The sequence below is a fragment of the Lissotriton vulgaris genome, chromosome 2_1, assembly GCF_964263255.1.
Source record: "Lissotriton vulgaris chromosome 2_1, aLisVul1.2, whole genome shotgun sequence".
Classification (NCBI taxonomy): domain Eukaryota; kingdom Metazoa; phylum Chordata; class Amphibia; order Caudata; family Salamandridae; genus Lissotriton; species Lissotriton vulgaris.
In genome coordinates, this window is record NC_141687.1 from 1014930284 (window position 1) to 1014952128 (window position 21845).

Here is a 21845-nt window from a genome sequence, read left to right on the forward strand (position 1 = left end):
ATGATGATCAAACAAAAGAGGTAACAGCTCAGCTGATTCAAGGGTGCAAGAACAAACACCTTAGGACACTAATACTGAGACAACCCCGAATAACACTGTACGAAATATTAATGCTAGCCCGGTCACACGAGCTATCTGATGCACGAGCCACAGCAATGGAGGCGGCCATAAACCCGACAGCGAGCACAGAAGTCACAGTAAAGACAGAAAGGGTGGATGCAGTGCGGAACAGTGGCCGAGGAGGACGAGGAAGATGGCCGACCAGAACGCCACGCCGCATGCCTTACGGCTCCTGTGGGTATGAAGAGCACAACCAAGATGGCTGCCCAGCACGTGGCAAGGCATGTGCCAAATGTGGAGGGCTGAACCATTTTGCCAGTGTCTGCAGGAGCAGTACGAGAGGAAACCTTCGAGGGTCCGGAACAGCAGGCAGGAAACCACCGACGAAAGCGGAGAGACAACTAGCCCTAGAAGAGTCCCACCACTCGAAAGGGGTGAGAACACAGGCCCGCTACCCACAGCGGTTGGATGATTCGTCGACCGAGGATGAAGAAGAGTGCTACTATGTCTCGTTCATGAGCGAACTCAAGAGACAACGGAGACCACAACCAAGTGTCAGATTCAAATTGATGGCTCGACAGTCACTGGAGTCATAGACACAGGAGCCACAATCAACGTAATGGGCATTCAGCACTACAAGGCGCTACAACACAGGCCATAAATTGGTGCGATCTAAAGCTCGAATCTTGACGTATGGTAGCAAGACGCCGCCACCATTACGAGGAAAAATGACTGTACAAGTCAGAGCAGAGGGTCAGGAGCTAATGACCACGTTCCATGTCATCGACAGGGAAGCAGACTTGCTGATCGGAAGTCATACAGCAGAGGACCTTAAGCTAATAGCTTTTGCCAATGCAGTGAAGGCACTGCATTCGGGGGAAGTCCTACAGATGTTTCCATCTTTATTTCGAGGTTTGGGAACAATCAAAACACCGCCAGTCAAACTGCACATTGAAAAGGCCATCCAGCCCATAGCATTGAGGCATCAGAGAATCCCGTTTCATCTTCGATCAGCAGTGGAGCAAGAACTGAGGATACTAGAGGACCAAGGTGTCATAGAGAAGGTGACGGGACCAACGCCATGGGTTTTGCCGATGGTGATTGCTGAGAAACCAAGACAACCTGGCCAAATACGGATATGCATCGACATGCGGATGCCCAATAAGGCGATCAAAAGGGAGAGGCACCTAACACCCACGGTAGATGACATATTGACAGACCTGAATGGAGACCAGTGGTTCTCCAAACTAGACTTAAATGCAGGCTACCATCAGCTAAAGTTGGCCGAAGAAAGTCGCTATATCACAACATTTTCTACACACTTAGGTCTAAGAAGATATAAGAGACTGAACTTTGGAATCACCTCGGCTGCGGACATTTTTCAGAACGCAATCAAGGAGATCTTGTCAGGACGTCCGGGAGTACTAAATGTCAGTGATGACATACTGATACATGCCAAAACAAGTGAGGAGCACCATCGAAGATTTAGAGCCACACTTAGGAGACTGTCAGACTTTGCAGTCACACTCCACAAAGAGAAAGGCCAGTTCTTCAAGCAGTCCATAGAGTTTTTCGGATACGTCTTTGACTCGGAAGGTGTTAAGGTTGAACCCCGAAAGTCGTCAGCCATAAAGTGTGCTCCAGCTCCGACTTCAGCGTTGGAAGTGCGAAGTTTCATGGGCATGGCGCAGTACTGTGCCCGTTTCATCCCTCAGCTAGCCACCATTGCAGAACCTCTGAGGAATCTGACGAAGAAAGAGAATCCCTGGCGGTGGTCCAAGGCGGAAGCCGAGGCGTTTGACAAGATGAAGGCAGCGCTACTGGACAGTACAACACTGGCGTATTTTGACACAGCGAGGCAGACAGAAATACTAGTGGATGCCAGCCCTGTAGGTCTGGGGGCACTTCTAATGCAGGAGGCGGAACCGGGAGTATGGGTTCCCTTAGCGTTCGCCAGTAAGGCCCTTACAGCTACGGAGGCCAGATACTCACAAATCGAGAGGGAGGCGTTGGCAGTGAAGTGGGCCTGCAACCACTTCCACCTGTACATAATGGGTCATCCGTTCCGGATGGTCACAGACCATCAGCCACTAATATCATTGTTTAAAGGGACTGCTCCGCATCCCCCGCCTCGGATTGAGAGATGGGCCATTCAGGTCCAACACTATCCAATGGACCTTGTCTATAGGCCTCGGGCGAAAAACCTGGCGGACTTCCTGTCAAGGCACCCCTCGGGTGAAACCGGTGTAATGATGGATCAGGAAGCGTTAACAGAAGAATTCGTGGACATGGTTTCTAAACTGTCGTGCCCTCAGGCACTAGCAGCAGATGTTATTGTAGCCCAATATGACAATGATGCCGTAATAACGAGAGTAAAGGAAGCAGTAGAAACTGGATCATGCGAGAACATCTTGCGCAACGTCAGTGGCTGGAATGAAGCAGACCGTGCCCGCCTGTCGCAATTTTGGAAGATACCCAACGAGCTCAGCAGAGCTAGTAATGTTTAATTCTTCGAGGATCAAGAGTAGTTATCCCTATCAGCTTACAGGACCAGGCGACCATGTTAGCACATGAGGGTCATCAAGGAACGAGAAGAATGAAAGCACGGATGCGGGAGAAAGTGTGGTTTCCCAACATGGATGAGAAAATTGATGGTGTGGTACGGAACTGCCGAGCGTGTCAGCTCACTAGTCTGCCGGAGACACCCGCACCGATTATCATGGAAGACCCGCCTCCGTCACCCTGGACATGGCTCAGCCTGGATTTTGGTAGCTTCCCGGATGGGAGAGTGACAGTAGTTCTAATTGACAGCTATACGAAATACCCGGTGGTGGAAGTAGCACAGTCCACCAGTTTTGTGAATGTACAACCGATACTGAGCAAAGTCTTCACAATGTTCGGAATTCCCCAGTTGATCAAAACGGACAATGGGCTGCCGTTCCAAGGCAGTGACTTCCGGGAATTCCTACACAGCCTGGGAGTAAAACACCACCGTGTCACGGCTCAATGGCCTCAAGATAACGGTGAGGCAGAAAGATTCATGAGGACTGTCAACAAGACCCTAAGAATAGTCATGGCCGAGGGGGCCAACCCGAAAAGGTACTGCAGCATTTCCTGAGGGAGTATCGAAGCACTCCGCACAGGTCCACACAAAGATCCCCCTGGTCGTTAATGTTTGCAGGGCCCCGACGAGATCTGCTGCCGATGGCGGATAGTTGGACGCCTGAACCATATGTTCCCCAGGCCACCCAGGAAAGGAGAACAAGGACCAATGAACGGGCGAGTCGGCGGAGACGAGCAAAAGAAAGGAGACTATGGCCTGGAGATGCGGTACTGATACGAACACGAAGGCCAGAAGGGAAATTCAGGACCCCGTATGAACCGGAACCCTGGACTATCAAAGCAACCAAAGGCACAGCGGTGACTGCACAGAGAAATGGAGAAGAGGTGACCAGGAACGTGTCGTGGTTCAAACGCATCCCTCCTGAGACAGACTCCATGGGAATTAACGACCGGTCAAATGTTGAAGTCGCAAGCCAGCCTGTAGAAACAGGGGATCTCGCTGCTGATGGTGTACCTGAGATCCCCCCACCGTCTCCGGCCAGAGAAGAACCGGACCCCCGAATGGTCCGGGGTCGGGGTAGCCACAACCTAAGGCCAAACCCAAGGCCGAATCAGAGACTGGCTGATTTTGCATGTTGACTGAGCAAAAGCTCCCGAACATTTACCAACTTGGAAAGGGATGTAGCGCTCTAGTGTTTCGCGGGTCTCGGCTGAGAACCGGAAACACCCACACACAATGTAGCACCTTCTGGCCAGGCATGGCCAGAATGATATAAATAAATGACTGGAGGTCGCTCGTGGCTTCCGGTCCCAGAGAGTATCCCAGCGTGTTGTGTCATTTATTATAACCCCCGTTTAGTCCCTCCAGTGATTTACCCTCCTCCCTTACAAACACCATGCAGCCTTGGTGTTGGCACGCCGGCATTTAGTAGCTCCATCCGCGGGCTTCTGAACAGAGCTTTGGGAACCAGCACTTATTCCTTTACAACTTAACCCCTGTTGCAGTTGTACCCATTTCTGCAATTCTCGCTTCTTTGTTATGTTCGCGTTTTGTTTATTATTTTTAATGCCCAAACAATTTAGCTGTAAGATGCATTAAAAATAAGACAACCAAAGTAGAAGGGTGTGAATTAAAAAAGAAACACAGAACCGTGAAGATAGTGTGAACAATTGTCCGAGGGCTGATTTATGAGAACAAGCACAATTATAAACAGAACGACACTAAATATATAGTTTTCCGCACCAGCACTTTTTTTAGACTTGCTGTTCGAGCCCGTAAAATTATGGATAATCCTTGATTTTTTGCTGTATACTGATTCTTATAACTGTCTGACGCCTAATTTGTAAAGTTTTTATAGGGATTTTAGATTGTATAAATGTGACATGCTTTTATGAATTCTTGGAATTCGAATAAAGTTTTTGAAGAAAAAAAAACAGAACGATAGTTACATGTAATTTATTAAATTAATCGGAAGTAAAACACAGAGGAAAAGACGCATTTCATTAAATAAATTAACAGAAAGTAAACACACCCGATAAAAGACAGCTTAAAAAAGAAAATGTAAAATCCTTGCTTCAGTGGCCGTAGTCGTTATTCTTGCATGCAATTATACATGGTGTAGCACTAAGTACAGGACATTCCTTCAGTCATGACCTATGTCAGCTGCCCACTTTATGTGTAGTCAATGGGAATGGCTCACGACCTTGCTTTGGACACAGATGTGTGAGTGCACAAGAGTGGGCCTGTATGACCATAGGTTTCTGTGTTCGGGTCTGAGCTTGTGGGTATGTCTGGGTATGTCATTGTATGTGTTTGCAGGCATCTCTCGTTCTCTCTCAGATACACACACACAACCACACACATATATACACACTCACACTCAATCTCTCTCTCTCTCTCTCTCTCTCTCTCTCTCTCTCTCTCTCTCTCGGTTTGAGAAAGGCTTTTTTAAAGCTCATCTCTGTTGGTACCTGGTGAAAATTAGGTCCTTAGTATTGCCATTGCATTTTGTATAATTTGTTTTGCTTTAATCACTCTCGATGATGCGATCAATGAGAATTTGTCCTTGTCCCTTTACAGGGATTTTATATAAATAAATCTCCATGGGCCAGATGTATGAAGGCCCTGTTTTGCGATTTACTAATTGCGAATCTTTGCGATTCGCAATTAGGAAATCGCAAAACGGAAAGCATGAAAGTGTATTTAACACTTTTACTGATCCCTAGGGGATTGCAAATGACCTACCTCATGAATATTAATGAGGTTGGTCACAATTTGCGACCCCCTAGGCAATCACAAAAATCACATGGATGGTGGCCTGCTGGGCTCAGCAGACCACCGTGTCTGTGATTGCTTTTTCATAAAGCAATTCTTTTTTTTAAAATGCAGCCCGTTTTCCTTAAAGGAAAACATGATGCATTTAAAAAAAAAAAATGAAATGTCTGTGGGACTAATGCCTATTCTGTAAAAATGATTTAACTAACATTCACAAAGGGGAATGGTTACCACCTACTTGAAGTAGGTGGTAATATGCAGATGTGTTGCGACCGCATTCACGGTCACAAAACATTCATACATACAGTTAGGATTCGCTATTTCGAAGGGACGCCCTATACATGCCCCTTTCAAATAGCGAATCGCAAACTGATTGTGTGAGTCGGTAACAGGTTACCGAATTGCAAAATTAGGTTTTCTGCAACAGAAATGCATTATATGTGGGATATCAGTCAGCCCCCTTCAGCAACTATCTTCTCTGGGTCTGCTCAGTAAGCCTTTTTATGTTTTTTACGTGCCAGTCAGATCTTGGATCAGCCCAAAGGAGTGTTACAAAGATTTTCATTGTGCAGGGGTAGTTGTTAAAAGATGGCCTGTTTGTCTTGGTATTGTAGCTGCCATTAGCAGCTGTTGGGAGAGCTCGCATTCAGGCACTGCCCATCACGCACTTCAGGGTAGTGGACCTTGGACACAGAACTCCAACCCAGCATTGAAGCAAGGCAGCCCACCCAGCCCAAGCTCTGCTCCCCTCTAAACCCAAACAGGTAGAAGGAGTGATCCTTCGATCATCCTGGTCGTCATCCTCTTGAGGGACATGGCTGCTCGGTATTGTATTGTAATTGCATTACGTTCAGAATGTGGGTTGTTAAAATTAATATTTGCTGTTAAACTAATTTTTTACTAAGAATCACTGTAGAGATCTGTAGTATTTTGCTTATTTATGGGCAACCTCTCAATGTGAAGAACAGAAATAAATTCCTTTCAAAAGAGCCACTGCCATAGATAGTCATGTTCATGAAAGAAATTATTGGATTGAACGTTGTTATGGATTTGCACAGTGGCTATAAGAACTCCTGTCCATATTGTGCCACAGCTGTAAAGATATGTGTCAGGGCATAGTCAGCTCATACAACACTGAAATAATGTATTTAAACTCATTAATTATCTTGGACTAGTTTCCTCTTTTCATTGTGCACCCTTTTCCCTGGATAGACACATACATTTTCTACTTGGCCCTGACCATTCTCCATTGATTCTCGAAGTGGAATCTAATCATATTGGCATCTGTGAACATGCTGGATTGGGTCCCCTACTTAGATTGTGCTGCCGCCCAGCACATGTAAAGATTAGATGCACATGTCCTACCTTTTACTTACATGGCACCCTGCCCTAGAGGTTACTTAGGGCCTACTTTAGAGGTGACTTATCTGTAGTAAAAGGGGAGTTAAAGGTTAAAGTGGCAGTACACTGCACATAGACACTACAGTGGCAGGCCTGAGACAGGTCTGAAGGCTACGTCTGTGGAAGGCACAATGAGCCACAGTTTGTGCCACCCATAGAAAGGCAGTTAGTCATGGAAGGAAAACGCATATATTTATGATATATCACAGAACATCTTAACAAGCACAATCAGTGCTGCAGTCCACTGGTAGCATTGAACTTACAGGCCCTGCGTATATGTTATACCAACATTTTTAAGGGACTTACCAGTAAATTAAATATGCCAATCAGGTATACACCAATGTCACCATGTGTAGGGGAGAAGCACATGCACTTTAGCACTGGTTAGCAGTGGTAAAGAGCTCAGAGTCCTAAGGCCAACAAAAAGAATCAGCAAAACAGAAGGGAAAAGGCAAAAAGTATGGGGAAAGACCATGCTAAGGATAATAGGTCTAACATACCCTATGAACTCCCTCCCACATTTTAAGGCCCACACCAGGTAAACATCAATCCCGGAAGTCTGGGCGGTGAACAGCATGTAAGATCAGGGAACATCTTCAAGCCACAGTCCTGCAATTTCTACAGCGCCACATAAATATTTGCTTATACGTGGATGATATGGTTTTATATGTCTGTGAACCAAAACAAAATCTATCTCCCCTTCTGTGGGAATACATCAAGTTTGGTGGACCTTCGGGCCTCCAAATAAATTGTAGTAAGTCCACCATTATTCCATTAACTGCGATTACTACACCGCACCCAGCGGACTTTGCTTTGGAGTGGCAGCTAGAACCCATTAAATACCTTGATATTTGGTATCACAGGGATCCTGCAATTAATAAACTTGCAGTTAAAATAGAATGTTGGATACCCTTGCCACTCTCCTTGACAGATAGAATTGCCATAGTAAAAATAGTCATACCGCCCCAGTTCCTCTACCTCTTTAATAACATCCCCATTACCCCACCAAAATCGTTATTTCAAAGCTTGAAAGCATGCGTTTAACTCGTCTCATCTGGGCTGGTAAGCAAGCACGCATTGAACTACACGCGCTAACACTACCTTACGATAAGGGAGGTTTTAAAGTCCCTGACTTTCTACTCTACTATTTGTGTGCCCAGGCGCAATATGCGCACTATTGGTACCACTCAGTTCGATCCCTGCCTCATTTGGAGATAGAAGATGGGGACGCTCATCCAATTGCGCTTCAACACATCCTCGCACACATGTATCGAGACATGAAATTAATACCATTCGCTCTACAAATCTGGCATGGCAGAGAATGGGGAAATTAGCAAACAAGCTGCCACTCTATGCACCAGCACTGCCACTACCACAGCATCCAGCATTTCAGTAACTCAAGAAAAAGTGGGCATGACACTACTGCAACAGGTTGGGATACATATGATAGGTGATTTATACAACTACGTTATCTTTATAGAACCGGAGGATCTCCCTTACATTAGTAACCAAACACTCCTCTTTAAATTCACTTATCATAGATTCCGAGGTGCCATCAGAGACCTTTACCCGACTTTTCTTGCAGAATCAACATCACTCCAAGCTTTACAAATGATCATCACTAAACTGCATAACATACACCTTGTGACCATACTATACTTGCTATTACAGACCAACATAGCGGGTACTGCAGAAAAGGTGCAAGAGACATGGTTGGACGTTCTGGATGTGCCCCTACCTGACGAAGAGTGGGACACTTGCTGCCCCCTAACTGACATGCTTACTCCGAATGGCAACTTGCTCATCCTACATTATAAATACCTACATCAAGTATACTATGCTGTCCGGTTTTAGGTTTAAACCTATAATAACTGATAAAACCCCACTGGAAGGGAATTAGCCCTCACCAGTGTAAACATATAAACACTGAAAAAAACCTGCACAACCACAAACTAAATGCCATTCAAAGATTGGAAAAGGAGAGAGAAAGAGTCATTTTTATTTCTTCTTAAAGGGGCCAATACAATGTAACTGTGTAACTTTTTCTTTTTTAGGGATGTCACTTAAATATTGTTTCTTCTTCCTTTTTCAGTTTTGTGGTCTGTGGTTAAAGATACAGGGGTTAGAAGCATGTTTTAGGTATTGTTTATTTATTTTATAAACTGTAGACAATCAGGTAAATATCAAAATCAAATATAATTTATTGGCTACGTTTGAGTCTTTCACTGAAAGGAAAAATGTAGGTTTCATAAGAATCATTCTGAATATGTACAATCACATTTACCCACGGAGAATGGGTAAAAAATCTTGATTCATCAGCCCCCTTTTCTAGTGAGTCAGTATTGATAGTAGGTGAATTGCCAAACACCCTAGGCTTTAAACATTCAAGACAAGGTATAGTGTCAGGTATATGTGAAAAGAGTGCAGTCACAAAACATCTGGGATACTGGTAAAAACATGACACCAGACTTTCGGAAAGCATGGAATGCAGTATCACTTGGAATGCTGCTGCAACAAGTTCTTACCAACTTCAACAAAGATTGGAGTGATATTGTTTGTATTTACAGTGATTCAGCTCGTATATGAAAAAGTTGTGTTATGACCTGTTAAAATCAATACCTGAGCTGAAGTTCTTCCCTGTAAGAGATCCTTGCCACTTGTTGGATGGTTTGCTGAAAGCATCTTTACAATCTTCAGAGTTAATGAAGAATGCTATTGACTTTTAAGTCCATTCTGGTGCACTGTTTTGGTATGCACGGAAACTAAAATGCAAATATCTCTCATTTTTTGCATTTTGTGGCATTAAAGAAAGAGTCATCTAAACTGTGTCACTTAGTTGGTGGTTCTCAGTCCTAGAGGCCATGAATGCTATATTATTCATATGGCATCCGTTTACAGAACTTTTGCTGAGTGATGATGCCAAAGGCAAGAAATGTGAGGATCCTTGGTCACATATTGATAGTGATTTGAAAAAAGAAAACTCTACTGCATTTTTAGAGTTTTACAGGAAAACATGACTGCTGCAGTCGACATAATAAAAAAAACTAGAGTCTGAAAACACCCGTGTCTACCAAGTGGTCAGCATAATTGATGTAGATGTGAAACATCTCTTTCAGATTAGGCTGGTTGACACTTTTAGTGACTTTGGCACTGCTACATGTTCCATATTAGAGTGCTTGCCACTTGGTAAGCAAAGAAATGTTAAGGAGTAATTCAGGAACTTTTATTTTACAATGTATGAGAAATAGCCCTTCACCAACCATGGCATTAGAAGTCAATGAAGTCTCACTGTGGTAATCTTCACAAGTCCCTTCCGCAAAGGGAAATTTTCTCCAGAGTTTCAAAAGTGCTGCCTCATTTTTGACCACTTCAATATCTCGGTCGGCATATGCACCCAGTTCAATGCACATGTTGCAGAGCCTGTCTCAGAGAATCACAATCGTCAGGTGCACCAGTATTGGCATGGAAACTATGTCAGTGGACAGAGTTAGCAAATTGTGTACTGGCTATTTTGGAGTTGCCTGTTTCAAGTGCCAATGTTGAAGAGGGCCTTTTCACTGATAAAAGTGTACATGGGAAGGAAAGAGTGAGTGTGCATGATCAAAGACTCACTGAAGAAGTATTGTATGGTTTACTATGATAAGTTTGAATTGTAAAAATGTATTTGGGCCTCATATACACTGTTGTACACTGTCTATATACAATGTACTATCATTGCAGAAAGCAAGCAATAACAAAAGCAATAAGTTCCGGAAACACCAGAAAAACAATGTTTCTGTCGTTTTTCATGGCACGAAAATGTGTAACAACTGATAACCACTGTTTTTTTAAAGTATTGAAATCACTTGAAAACACTGATAAAACCCCACCAGAATCTACAAAAAATAGAAACTGAAAACAGGAAGGCCTAAGTATACCATACGCCAGTTAAACTAAAGAAATGCGGGCTTCGATCAGATGCATGCTGTAAAATATGCAGTACTGATTATGCTGATTGTATACACTTAGCGTGGTACTGCCCACAGATTAGAGTGTACTGGGAAAATCTAACAGAGATATTGAGTGCTGTTTTGGAAATCGGGGTGGATTGTACAATCTGTGCATGTTTATTGGGTCTTGTGTCACACTTAAGATCGTTTAAGCATAAATTCTGTGTAATAGCTCTGATCTTGGTGAAAAGATAGATATCTATGTCTTGGAATGGCAAAAAATACCCCACAAGTAAGCAATGGTTACACAATATGGTATATTGCAGGGACACACTACAAACTTATGAGGAAGAACTTCTGAGAAGATCTAAACCCAGAGACAATTGGCTACCGCTAATGGCTTATTTATAAACACATCCTATTGATATACTACCTTCCACTGTGTAACATGATGTAATCTGATTGTAGATAAAAATAGAGATGTATGTTGTGTTGTGCTAAGCACATTTGACATGGATACAACTCACAACTGTAATGTGTATGTTTGCAAGCCTGTCTGTTTTTTCTTTTGATGTCTGATCTTTTACGTTTACAATAAAAATTGTATTTAAAAAAAAATCAAGTCTGGGCAGTGAACTCCGCTCAGTTCGCGGAGTTTTCCGCACTGCGCGTTATGCGGAGCTTGCGGAGTTCCGGAAAACTCTCAGAGCAGAGTTTTTTTCCTCACTCGCATATGTCAACTTCAAGTTGGCAAACGCGAGTGAGGAAAATCCACCTCCCGGCGAGATTTTTCCTCGTTCACGATCGTCTACATCAAGTGAAGGTGAGCATGGAAAATCAACCTACCAGTGAGATTTCTCAACGCGGACGGTCAGATTTCTTATTGCTAGTGGTCGCATATGCTTGCGACCGCTCACATTGAGAAACTGACCATTCATGTTGAGAAAGCTGCCGCTCGAGTAAAAATCTTCTCGAGCAGCAGAAACGAAGCAGCGCCTGCTTGAGCTGTGCATGGTGCAGCTTGAGATGATTGCACAGTGCAGACAAGCACCTGGCACTGAAAATCACAGCGAACAGCATTTATCTAACGCACTCCGCCGCTTGTGGACCTCTGCGTTGCATGGTGGAGGTTTTTTGTGCACTTTGCGCAGTTTCGCGTAACTCTGTGTACTCCGCCGAGGATTAAAGGCTATTTGTGTGCAAATACTGGGCTGAGCCAGGTTGTAGTATTGTACGCTCAACCCACACAGGTGTTCTCGAACGTGTGCTCACATGTTTGTGTGTAACCAGCCCAGAGCCTTTTATCCTACCTGTGCAGTAGTGGCCTTCACTTAAAAGGCAGAGACTGGTGGATTGGACAGAATTTACAATGAGTGCGATTCAGGTGGTGAGACGCACTCACAGCAAAAGTCCAAAACCGAGTAGTCAAAAAGCAAACAATCTAAGGGGATTAAATGGGAGGATTCTATTTCCTACACATATGGCAAAATGTGTGCCAGCACAAGCCAATAGTGATCCTGAAACTTTTGCTGATCTGGACTTTCCAGCCAGTGTTATTTATGTAACAGAATTGGGATGGCAAGGACCCCACCACTCGCTGCCCATCTTTTCCCCCCTCAAAGGTCCCAGTAAATGTTTAACTGCTGATCCTCTCGCCCTTCAAATACTGGGAAGAATATGCTGCTCTTCATTCATCAGAAGACCTAGGTATTTGTCCAATCAACACTGTGTGCAGGGTTTGGATCTTTTCTTTCTAGCACCATCATTGTATGAGCAGGTATGGAGCACCACAAGCCGGTATTAGGTGGTGTTCTGTGGTCACAGACTTCACTGAATTACATTTGGGCACTAGAACAGGCCGCTGCTAAGTGGCATTCTGCCACTTTACTGCCACTTTACTGGATTGATTATAGCATGTAGGGTCATAGTGGTGTTCTGTTTGGCAAACCTAGTAAATTTCAGGGCCGCAGTAACACTGGCTTTTTACCAGTTAGCTTTCTTTAGTCTGGCTCCATTTCAGGGTTATTGTATAGTACAGTAATACTATGTTGGCAAGACTGTACATACATACAAATATTATGGAAGATGAGTTGTTTTTGCAAATGTGCTTGATCTCAATTGTACAATGAACCCAAACAAGGAACGGAACTTGTGCATTATAGCATATTGCAAAGCTCTTGTAAGTTATGGCAGTGTTTGACCTTGTGGAGCTCAAAAAGCTCATGGGCGGCTTATTGGGCTGCACTTTTGTGTATTTGGTTTCACTTGCAGATGTGTATATTTTTATTCTATAAAGCTCTGTTATGCTTGTTTCTGAATTACACAGACTGCGTTAATGTCGGTGAATTTTGTGCTGACATTTTCACTTTAGAATAGTTTCAAAAACTTCACTTGCACCATGTGATCAGCTTAACAAAACATACAATGCTGAAGCAAGTCGAGCAAAAATGTCTGTGGAGATAACTAACCTGGAAATGTTGACACACATTTGCACGAGTGTAATGTATGCAAGATAGCCCCAGAGGAGACTTTGGAAAAAAAACATTTGAAGACTACTATGGAAAATAACTATTGTCTAATTAAAGTTTCCTAAGTTTAATCATAAGAAGCATTATAATCTCCACCATATTTTCTTTTACATTTTAATCGTTTCTTTTCTGTGCATTTCTTATTGTTACAGCGATGGAGATACTCGTATACAGCTTCCTATCACATTTATGATGTTGAGAACAGGTGAGTGTTTTTATGTATCTTTTTTCCATTACAATAATTATTTAGTTATGTTATGTGACAGTAAAATATATTGACAACATTTCATTCCTTTTAGCGTTCTGGTAACAACAAATCAACTACCACATAATATCCAGTACATAGCCTGGTCTCCTGTTGGTCATAAACTGGTGAGTTGGTTCATATTGTCATGTAAAATAATGTATACTGGTTAGACAGATGCTAGTCAGCAGTTATGATATCTCTTAAGGTATCTATTTAGTGAACATTTCATTAGTATTACACCTTAAATGAAAATAAATCTTCAGCTCCCTGAAATAGTAAATGCTGCAATGATAATGTAACGATTCATTGAAAAACTTGAATTTTTTATTTTGAATATGTTCCAGTATATTGCAATTAAGACTCAATTTTGCTGTTCTATGTGCAGCATAAAGTGCATGATATTTGGAAGAATAATGTCCACTCTTTGAAAGAAAGGATAATTTTCACATTACATAAATTGTATTTATCTCCAAATAAAGTTGAGACAGTTAAATAGTGGCAATAAGACAGTTAAAATGTACAGTGATTAACAATTGTAAAGTGTTGCAACCCCAATAGCGATCACCAGAAGAAAATTTAAATTGTTGTTGTCCATTGAACAACGTGAATTAGGGATTTGGAGGTTCGAGAAGTATTGGTGTACATTCTTCAGGGATACATACTGCAAAATAATGACCTATATACTGCTCAGCAGGAAGAAGGGAAATCCAACTGCCACCGTTTGCGTTTCAAATATTACCAAATTCTCAAAAACGTTTGCTTTTAAATGAACTTATAAACTCTCTTGAAACAGTCATGAATGTGGTGAAGGTGAACACATTTAGAAATGCAGTTGAAAGGCAGTTAGTCATGGAAGGAATACGCACTTATTTATGACATATGTCAAAACATCACAACAAGAAGTGGGATGGGAAGGCCACCCTCTTCCGTGAGCAAACAGTATTGATGCTAAATAAAGCAATGTATGTAAATTGATATCTGCTTCTTCTCAGCGGCGAAAGTACAAAGTACCATTACTGCTATACATATTGTGGGTAAATGGCGAGTAGAACATGAAAGAGCGGTACAAAACTGAAAAAATGTATGTTTAAAGGAAACATGAATGTGTAATCTCAGTTGCAGCACGGGTAGCTTTTGAATGTTAAGCTTATGGCACCATAAATACCTTCCCGAATAGATTTCTCAGTAGAATGATTGGTGTTTTTAGACATTGCTGGTGTTTATAGCAATACATGTTTTTCTACTTAGGCAGTTGCGAAATAGTAATATTTGGAATGAGAATGTATTTTTAACTTAATTTACTTGATTCTTTTTTTGTTTCTTTTTCTTGAAAATTATAAACAAACAAGGCAAATAAAGTACATTTTACAAAATACCAGTTCAAACGAGGGAGAAACAAGGCAGTACAGAATCATATGCAATCGGCAGTGGTAGGGGTAAAGAAGGGGTGAAACAAGTCAGTGCGTCATTAAGATGATACTTCAGTAGGAACGTGAGGTGAGGGGGAAAGTGGAGCATCAGCGTTAGTTGTCATGGGAGGAGTACAGATGCCACCACAGTAATTGTTCCAGGGAGCCCATATCTTGTTCCACTTGGGGGTCGCCCCCGGCTACGTATACAGTTTTCTCCCTAAACATCGCCCAGTCCATATTCTCCCTCCATGCTTCAACGGTAGGTGGCCTCTGGGACCCCATAACTGTGCTATATCTCTTTTAGCGATCATGTTTCCAAGGGTCACCCACTGGGTCTGTGCAGCATTGTGATCCGTTGGCTCCAACACATTCAACAAACAGCGCCTGGCCTCGGGCAAAATAGCAACACCCGTAGCTTCCTCCATCATTTTATGCACCTCATTCCAGAAGACAGTCACATCACGGCACTCCCAGAGAATGTGGAGAAACGTCCCAACCAGCCTGCATCCCCGCTTACATAAACCGTCCTCAGAGATTCCCATTCTAAGCAGACGGGGGCCAGTAACGTAGGTCCTGTGGAGTATCTTGAGCTGCACTAACCGGAGACGTGCCGGAATCGCAACCTCCTTGGGAGAGGAGACCGCTGACTTCCAGTCCTCGTCGTCCAATTCTAGGCCATCTCGGGTCCATGAGTCCCGGAGCTGAACCAGTAGGTCAGCCCTATTGTTTATTAGTTTTTTGTAAATCAAGGAGATAGTACTGTCTGGCAAATCCAGCACCCTATCCTCGAGCGGGGACGATTCCGGGATCTTCTCACCCTCTGAGAAACTAGACTTCAAGTCATGGCGGATCTGAAGATATCGAAAGTATTCCCTATCATTTAATTGGAACTCTATCTTCAGCGCCTCAAATGATTTAATACTGTCCTTGACCCAGAGGTCACCCACCTTACTAATACCAATCAGGTCCCACTTCTCAAACCCCTTGGTCTTCCACAGGTTGCCCAGTCTCTCAGAAGCGAAAAGCGGGGTCGCCAGAGTCATGTGGTCTTTCCATCCCATCGCATTATTCGCATTATACCACAGACGCACAGCAGTCCTCGTAGGCCCCGACAGATCCCTACCAGCTGACCTTGAGTACAGTGCTCTATAATAATCACCCCCCGGGCAACGACCACCTGTCCATATTAAACGCGGAGTTAGATGGGCCATACATGTCATGATTAATAGCACTCAGTTGAGATGCCCAATAATACCACTTAATGTCAGGGAGAGCAATACCCCCATCGTACCAAGGGAGTGTTAGCTTATCGAGCGCGATACGGGATCTACCGTCCCAAATCAACTTCCTCTGGAGTCCCTCCACTGCACGAAAATAGCTAGCCAGAACTATGTCAAGGGTGTTTTGGAGTGCATAGAGGAACCGTGGTAGAGACATCATTTTGAAGAGAGCTGCCAGGCCGAGCGGCGAAAGCTGGAGCTTACGCCAACCCGCCACATCCAATTTCAACCTATTCAATGGTGGAATCAAATTCTGCTCATAACAAGCCACCAGGTCTAGTAAAATATAAATTCCGAGATACCTAAACCCCAAAGGTGTCACCTGGATGGGACAGTCACGCGAGAGAGGGGGGACCGCACCCCATAGCACATATAGACAAGACTTGGTCCAATTTATAACAAGACCAGAATTCCTACCAGAGGAGGTCAGGACGTTGAACAGAACTATCAGTGATTTCCGGGGAGACGTTAGATAAAGCAGGATATCATCTGCATAGAGCGAGATATGATCCTTGAAGTCAGGGAACCACCGAATACCCTTCATCGAGGGCTCCCACCTTATCCATGCAGCAAGGGGCTCAAGGGCCAGGGCAAACAGTAGCGGTGACAAGGGACAACCCTGTCTCGTACCTCTCCCCAGACCGAACGGCTTGGAAACCCGCCCGTTAACAACAATCTGTGCCAGAGGGTCCTCATAGAGGAGTCGCACCCAGCCAATAAAACTGGACCAAATCCGAACTTAGCGAGAGCAGCCCACAAATACGGCCATTCCACAGTATCAAACGCCATTGTGGCATCCAAGGAAGCCAAGATGGCTGGCTCACGTAACGTCGCCGCCCTCGCAAGAACACCATGCAACCGCCTGAGATTCAGAGCTGTGTTTCTGTGCGGGATGAAACCAGATTGATCTGGATGAATCAGCTTGCTAATCACAGTTATTAATCGATTAGCTGATACTTTCGCGAGAATCTTAGATTCAGCCCTTAAAAGAGATATCGGCCTATAGGAAGCACACTGACCCCTCGGTTTCCCTTTGTTGTGGATCACCACAATGGTAGCCAGACGCTGATCCCTGGGAAGGGAGCCCCTCTCATGCGATTCCACAAACATATCCCGTATATAGGGAGCCATCTTGTCGGGACGCAATTTATAGAGTTCAATTGGGAAACCATTGGGTCCCATAGCCTTCCCCGATCGCAAGGAGCGGATAGCAAGACCCACTCCATCCACAGTTATCACTGACTCCATTTGTTCCTTATCTGCGTCAGAGAGGCACGGCAACGCGATATCGCATAATAACAAATGCGAATCCTCTTCCGGCCGCTCTGACACAGGGGAATAGACTGACCGGAAGTGCTCCGCAAAACACTGGGCGATCTCATCAGGGTCAGTCACCCGTTCACCACTCACTCTCTCAAGCACCGGAACAACACGACTCGCCCTATCTCTCTTATCCAGCCATGCTATCAGCTTACCCGCCTTGTCTCCAACATCATACAGACGACCCTGCTGCTCCCTATTCATGATCTTAGCCGCATCCGTGACCAATGCCTTGTATTCCAATTGCTTAAGATGCAAAACATGTAGCTCCTCAAGAGTAATCCCCTGCTTGAGGTCACACTCCAGATCCACAATCTCAGACTCAATCTTTACAACTTCTTCATTTCTTTGCTTTTTCGCACCCGCAATCAAAGACAACGCCTGGCCTCTAATGGCAGTCTTGAAAGCCTCCCAAAGCGACACAGCGGATGATACAGACCCCTCATTTTCCATAAAATACTGGTCGAGGGACTTAACCAGGGCAGCACGGGTTATGGGATTTCGAAAATACCAGGGGTTGATCGGGGCCACCCGGCCCTCAGCACCCGGATGTAACTCCATCTGAAGCCACACTGGGGAGTGGTCGGATACACCCCGAGTCAGATGCCTAACCTCGGTAACCAAGAGGGCCTGTGCAGCGGGCATCAGTACATAATCGATCGTGGAAAGGCTACCATGTGCTCCCGAATGAAAGGTGTATTGGTGCCGGGCAGGATGTAACAGCCGCCAACAGTCCACCAAGCCCAGCGTGTCTATAAAGCTGCACGCCAGGTCTGGGCACTCGGAAGGTCCCTAGGCAGATGTTGATCCTCTCTACCAGAAACCAATGAATTAAAATCACCACCCAATACCAAAGTCCCCTCCGGGAGTAAAAGGATGACTCGCCCAAGGTCAGCAAAGGTAGTCAATTGCAGGCCCGGGGAACATACACAGAAACCAAGGAGAGGGTACGACCCTCCCACCTACCAGTGATAGCGACATAGCGCCCTCTATCGTCTAGAACCGTTGCGTCAAACTCTAATGGGAGGGAATTCTTCATTAAAATGCCTACCCCCCTAGACCCAGAGGTAAACCCGACATGGTCGACTAAACGATAACCCCTCCTATTCATAGCATGACAAGTGTTGCCTATCAAGTGTGTTTCTTGGAGGAGTATCACATCAGGGGAGAGACCTTTCAACAATTGCAACATAACCCCACATTTTATCCATCCCCCAACCCATTCACATTTCAACTTATTAGTTTCAATATCCTACCCCATCCCGAAAATGTAGACAGATCCATCCCTCTCCAGAACTCGGCACTTCAATCAGACGATAAAACAATACGTTGCCTTGCAAAAAACCCCAACACCCAAACCAGGACCCCCCCACCCACCAACCCCAATCCGTTACTTACCCCCCACCCTGCACCCCTGCATAAGCCTAAAAAGCCACCCCAACTTGCAGTGTGCCTGTCGCCCTAGCATCAAACTAAACTACAAAAAGTGAAACAGAGGAGGAGAAGACCCACCAATAACCCGACACCCCCAAATAGTCACATTGTCACTTTAGTTCACTCAGTTTGTGTAGCAAACCACTGTCCGAGGCCAACATGCTCCAGAATCGAAGGTCGAGCGCCTACTCCTGCTCCTCCGACCCGCCCTCCGCTCCTCTAGACTGTCCATCCTGGCCACGCCGATTGGGCAGATTGTCCAGCCAGTCCGCCACCACCTCAGGATGATCAAAAAAGTATGTCCGCTCCTCAGATTCGATTCTCAGTTTGGCCGGGAAGAGCATCGCGTACTTTAGGCCCATGTCTCTCAGTCTCCTTTTGACACCCATGAAACTTAGTCTCTGTTTCTGGACCGCTTGCGTGAAGTCCGGGTAGAAGCCCACAGTAGTATTTTTGAACTTCGTGGGCCCACCCACCCGCGAGGCCTGCAGAATTGCATCTCGATCTCTGAAGTTAAAGATCCTGGCAATAATAGGCCCCCGGCTTTGGTTTACCGCCCGGAACTCTGTGGGCCCGCTCGACTGTGAAAAACATACTCAGTCCTTTAGGTACGAGGTGGGAGACAATGAGATTTTCCACAAAGAGATCAGCTGCAGGATCCTCCGCTTTTTCCGGGGCTCCAATAATGCGGACGTTATTACGCCTAGCTCTTCCCTCAAATTCCTCCAGACGACGAGCAAAGAGATCGTTGGAGGTTCGCAAGTTGCGGACCTCGGTCTGCAAGTCGGTGACATCCCCCGTCAAGCTAGCAGTCTTGATGTCCAAAGATTTTACTTTCTCGTTCGTTTTGGACAAATCAGTTCGAATCAGATTGACTTCTATAGCCACTGTGTCCAACTTGAGAGCGAGGGTCTCCATTTGTTCTCAGAGGAAGCTTTACTCCCGTCAATGGCGGCCATAACGTCTTGCAAAGTTAATTTCATTGACGAGGGGGGAGTGCCTCTTGTGTCTTTCAACGATTTACCCAGACTACTGGGGGATCCCTTAGTTTGGGCGTACCGATCCATATTGTTGGACTTGGTATAACCACCTCGCCGAGTAGTCTTAGCTTTCGTCTTGTCTCCATCAGTTTTGCTTGCCATTGCAAATGTCTAGATACTCGAGGCAGGTGCGCCGTGGCGAAATATGGCGGCACCAGGTCCTCAAGACAAAGGAGCAGTGGCAGTCAGAGGGGACAGGCCAGGGCTCTGTCCGATACTGCAATCAGATAAGCGATCTAACATGCCACGTATAGCAGTAGCCTCCAGCCCAGGGGGACAGTCATCGGATGAGATCACCAAAATTGAAAGTGAAAGTCAATCGAACCGCCAGTCCGTCTCCCCTCAGGCCGATGTTGATCAATTACAGCACGGGCATCATGCCAACTCGAGCCCCGGGCATCACTCCAGTACAGGCTGCGATCTTCAGAGCGTCGTAACTTTGGTTCCCGATGTCTGATTCAGAATCTGATTACAATTTCGCCTCACCCGTGGTTCGTCTACACAAAATCGTCAATGAAGAACAGGATATATTACAGGATAGATGCGGAAGGTAGCGAGGGTCTCGGGAACCCTGTGCTCACGTAGCCTTCTTGGTTGTGCGCAAAGCTCCTCCTCAATTTACTTGATTCTTAATTGACATTTTCTAAAGCTCATTTAAATTTGTTAAGCTGAATTTGAGTCTGAGACCTGTCACCTGATAATGTAGGGATGAATGTAATATGTTTTTTTCAAAACCTTGCTTTCAACAACAGATAATTGTTTTAAAGAGATATTTCAGATTATCCACAGTAGGGATGGGTTGAAAATCATGATTGTAATAAAGACACGGAGGCTAATATTATGCATATCCTCTTTATTGACACTCACAGCAGCAACTAGAACATTACAATTAGAACTTAGAATAGGAATCTTTACAATATTCTAATTAACTATATAATCCTTGACCAAGCAGCCATCTTCCTTCTGTTTTAGCTGCAAATGAATAGAAACAGTTTTGTGTTCCAAAATCAATAAATTTCAATGGCAGAAATCATCCCAAACTTCTACAATCTTCTCAATTGCTTCCTGAACCACAGCAACAGGTATTAAAGGATGGGCACCAACAGTATGGTGGGATAATATTTGCCTCTGTGTCTTTAGTAAAATTATGACTTTTTACCCATCCCTCCTGTGGAAAATCAGATTTTTATGACAAGGCACAGAGGCAAACATTATGCATGTTCAAAGTTTTGCCATAATATTCCTTACAGCACACTCCACGAGTTTAATATACAATTTCTTAAACACAGAGGGCCATATGTATCATAGTTCCGTTTTGCGATTTCTAAATAGCGATTTTTAAGGAATCGCTATTTAGAAATCGCAAAATGGTATGTATGTAGAAATCAGCTTCTTTTTAGCGATTTCTTAAAATTCCTTAATTGCGATTAGCAAATTTCTAATCGCAATTAAGTAATAATTTCCCATTCATTTCTATAGGCCAGGAGGCCCATAAGAATGAAGGAGAAATATGCGATTAGCAATTAGCTAATCGCAAATTGAGAATATTTTCAAGGGTGCAGGGGTGTCCTAAGGACACCCTGCTGCACCCCTGAAAATTACATGTGTGCGCATATGGCGCACATACATGCCCTAAGGGCATGTATGAGCGTCACATGGCACTTTTGTTTTTAAAAAAATTGCTTTTTGAAAGGAATTCGCAACTTACCACCAACTTGAAGTTGGTGGTAATTTGCGATTCCTTAGGGACAATTAGCAATTCTTATTGCATGATACATTGCATTTAAGGAATCGCAAATTGTGCGATTCCTTAAATGCAATCGCAAAATAAGGAATCGCAAATTGTGTGATTCCTT

General features: G+C 44.3%; 1 protein-coding gene across 2 annotated transcripts in view; it reads left to right on the forward strand.

The window, feature by feature from the left end:
• FAP (fibroblast activation protein alpha) overlaps positions 1-21845 on the forward strand; it is an 830211-nt gene that overhangs the window by 186871 nt on the left and 621495 nt on the right. For both annotated transcript variants that reach the window (XM_086956603.1, XM_086956604.1), the window contains exons 6-7: positions 13409-13461; positions 13556-13628. In XM_086956603.1, coding sequence (XP_086812729.1) covers positions 13409-13461; positions 13556-13628 — 126 coding nt within the window. The remainder of the gene's footprint in view (positions 1-13408; positions 13462-13555; positions 13629-21845) is intronic.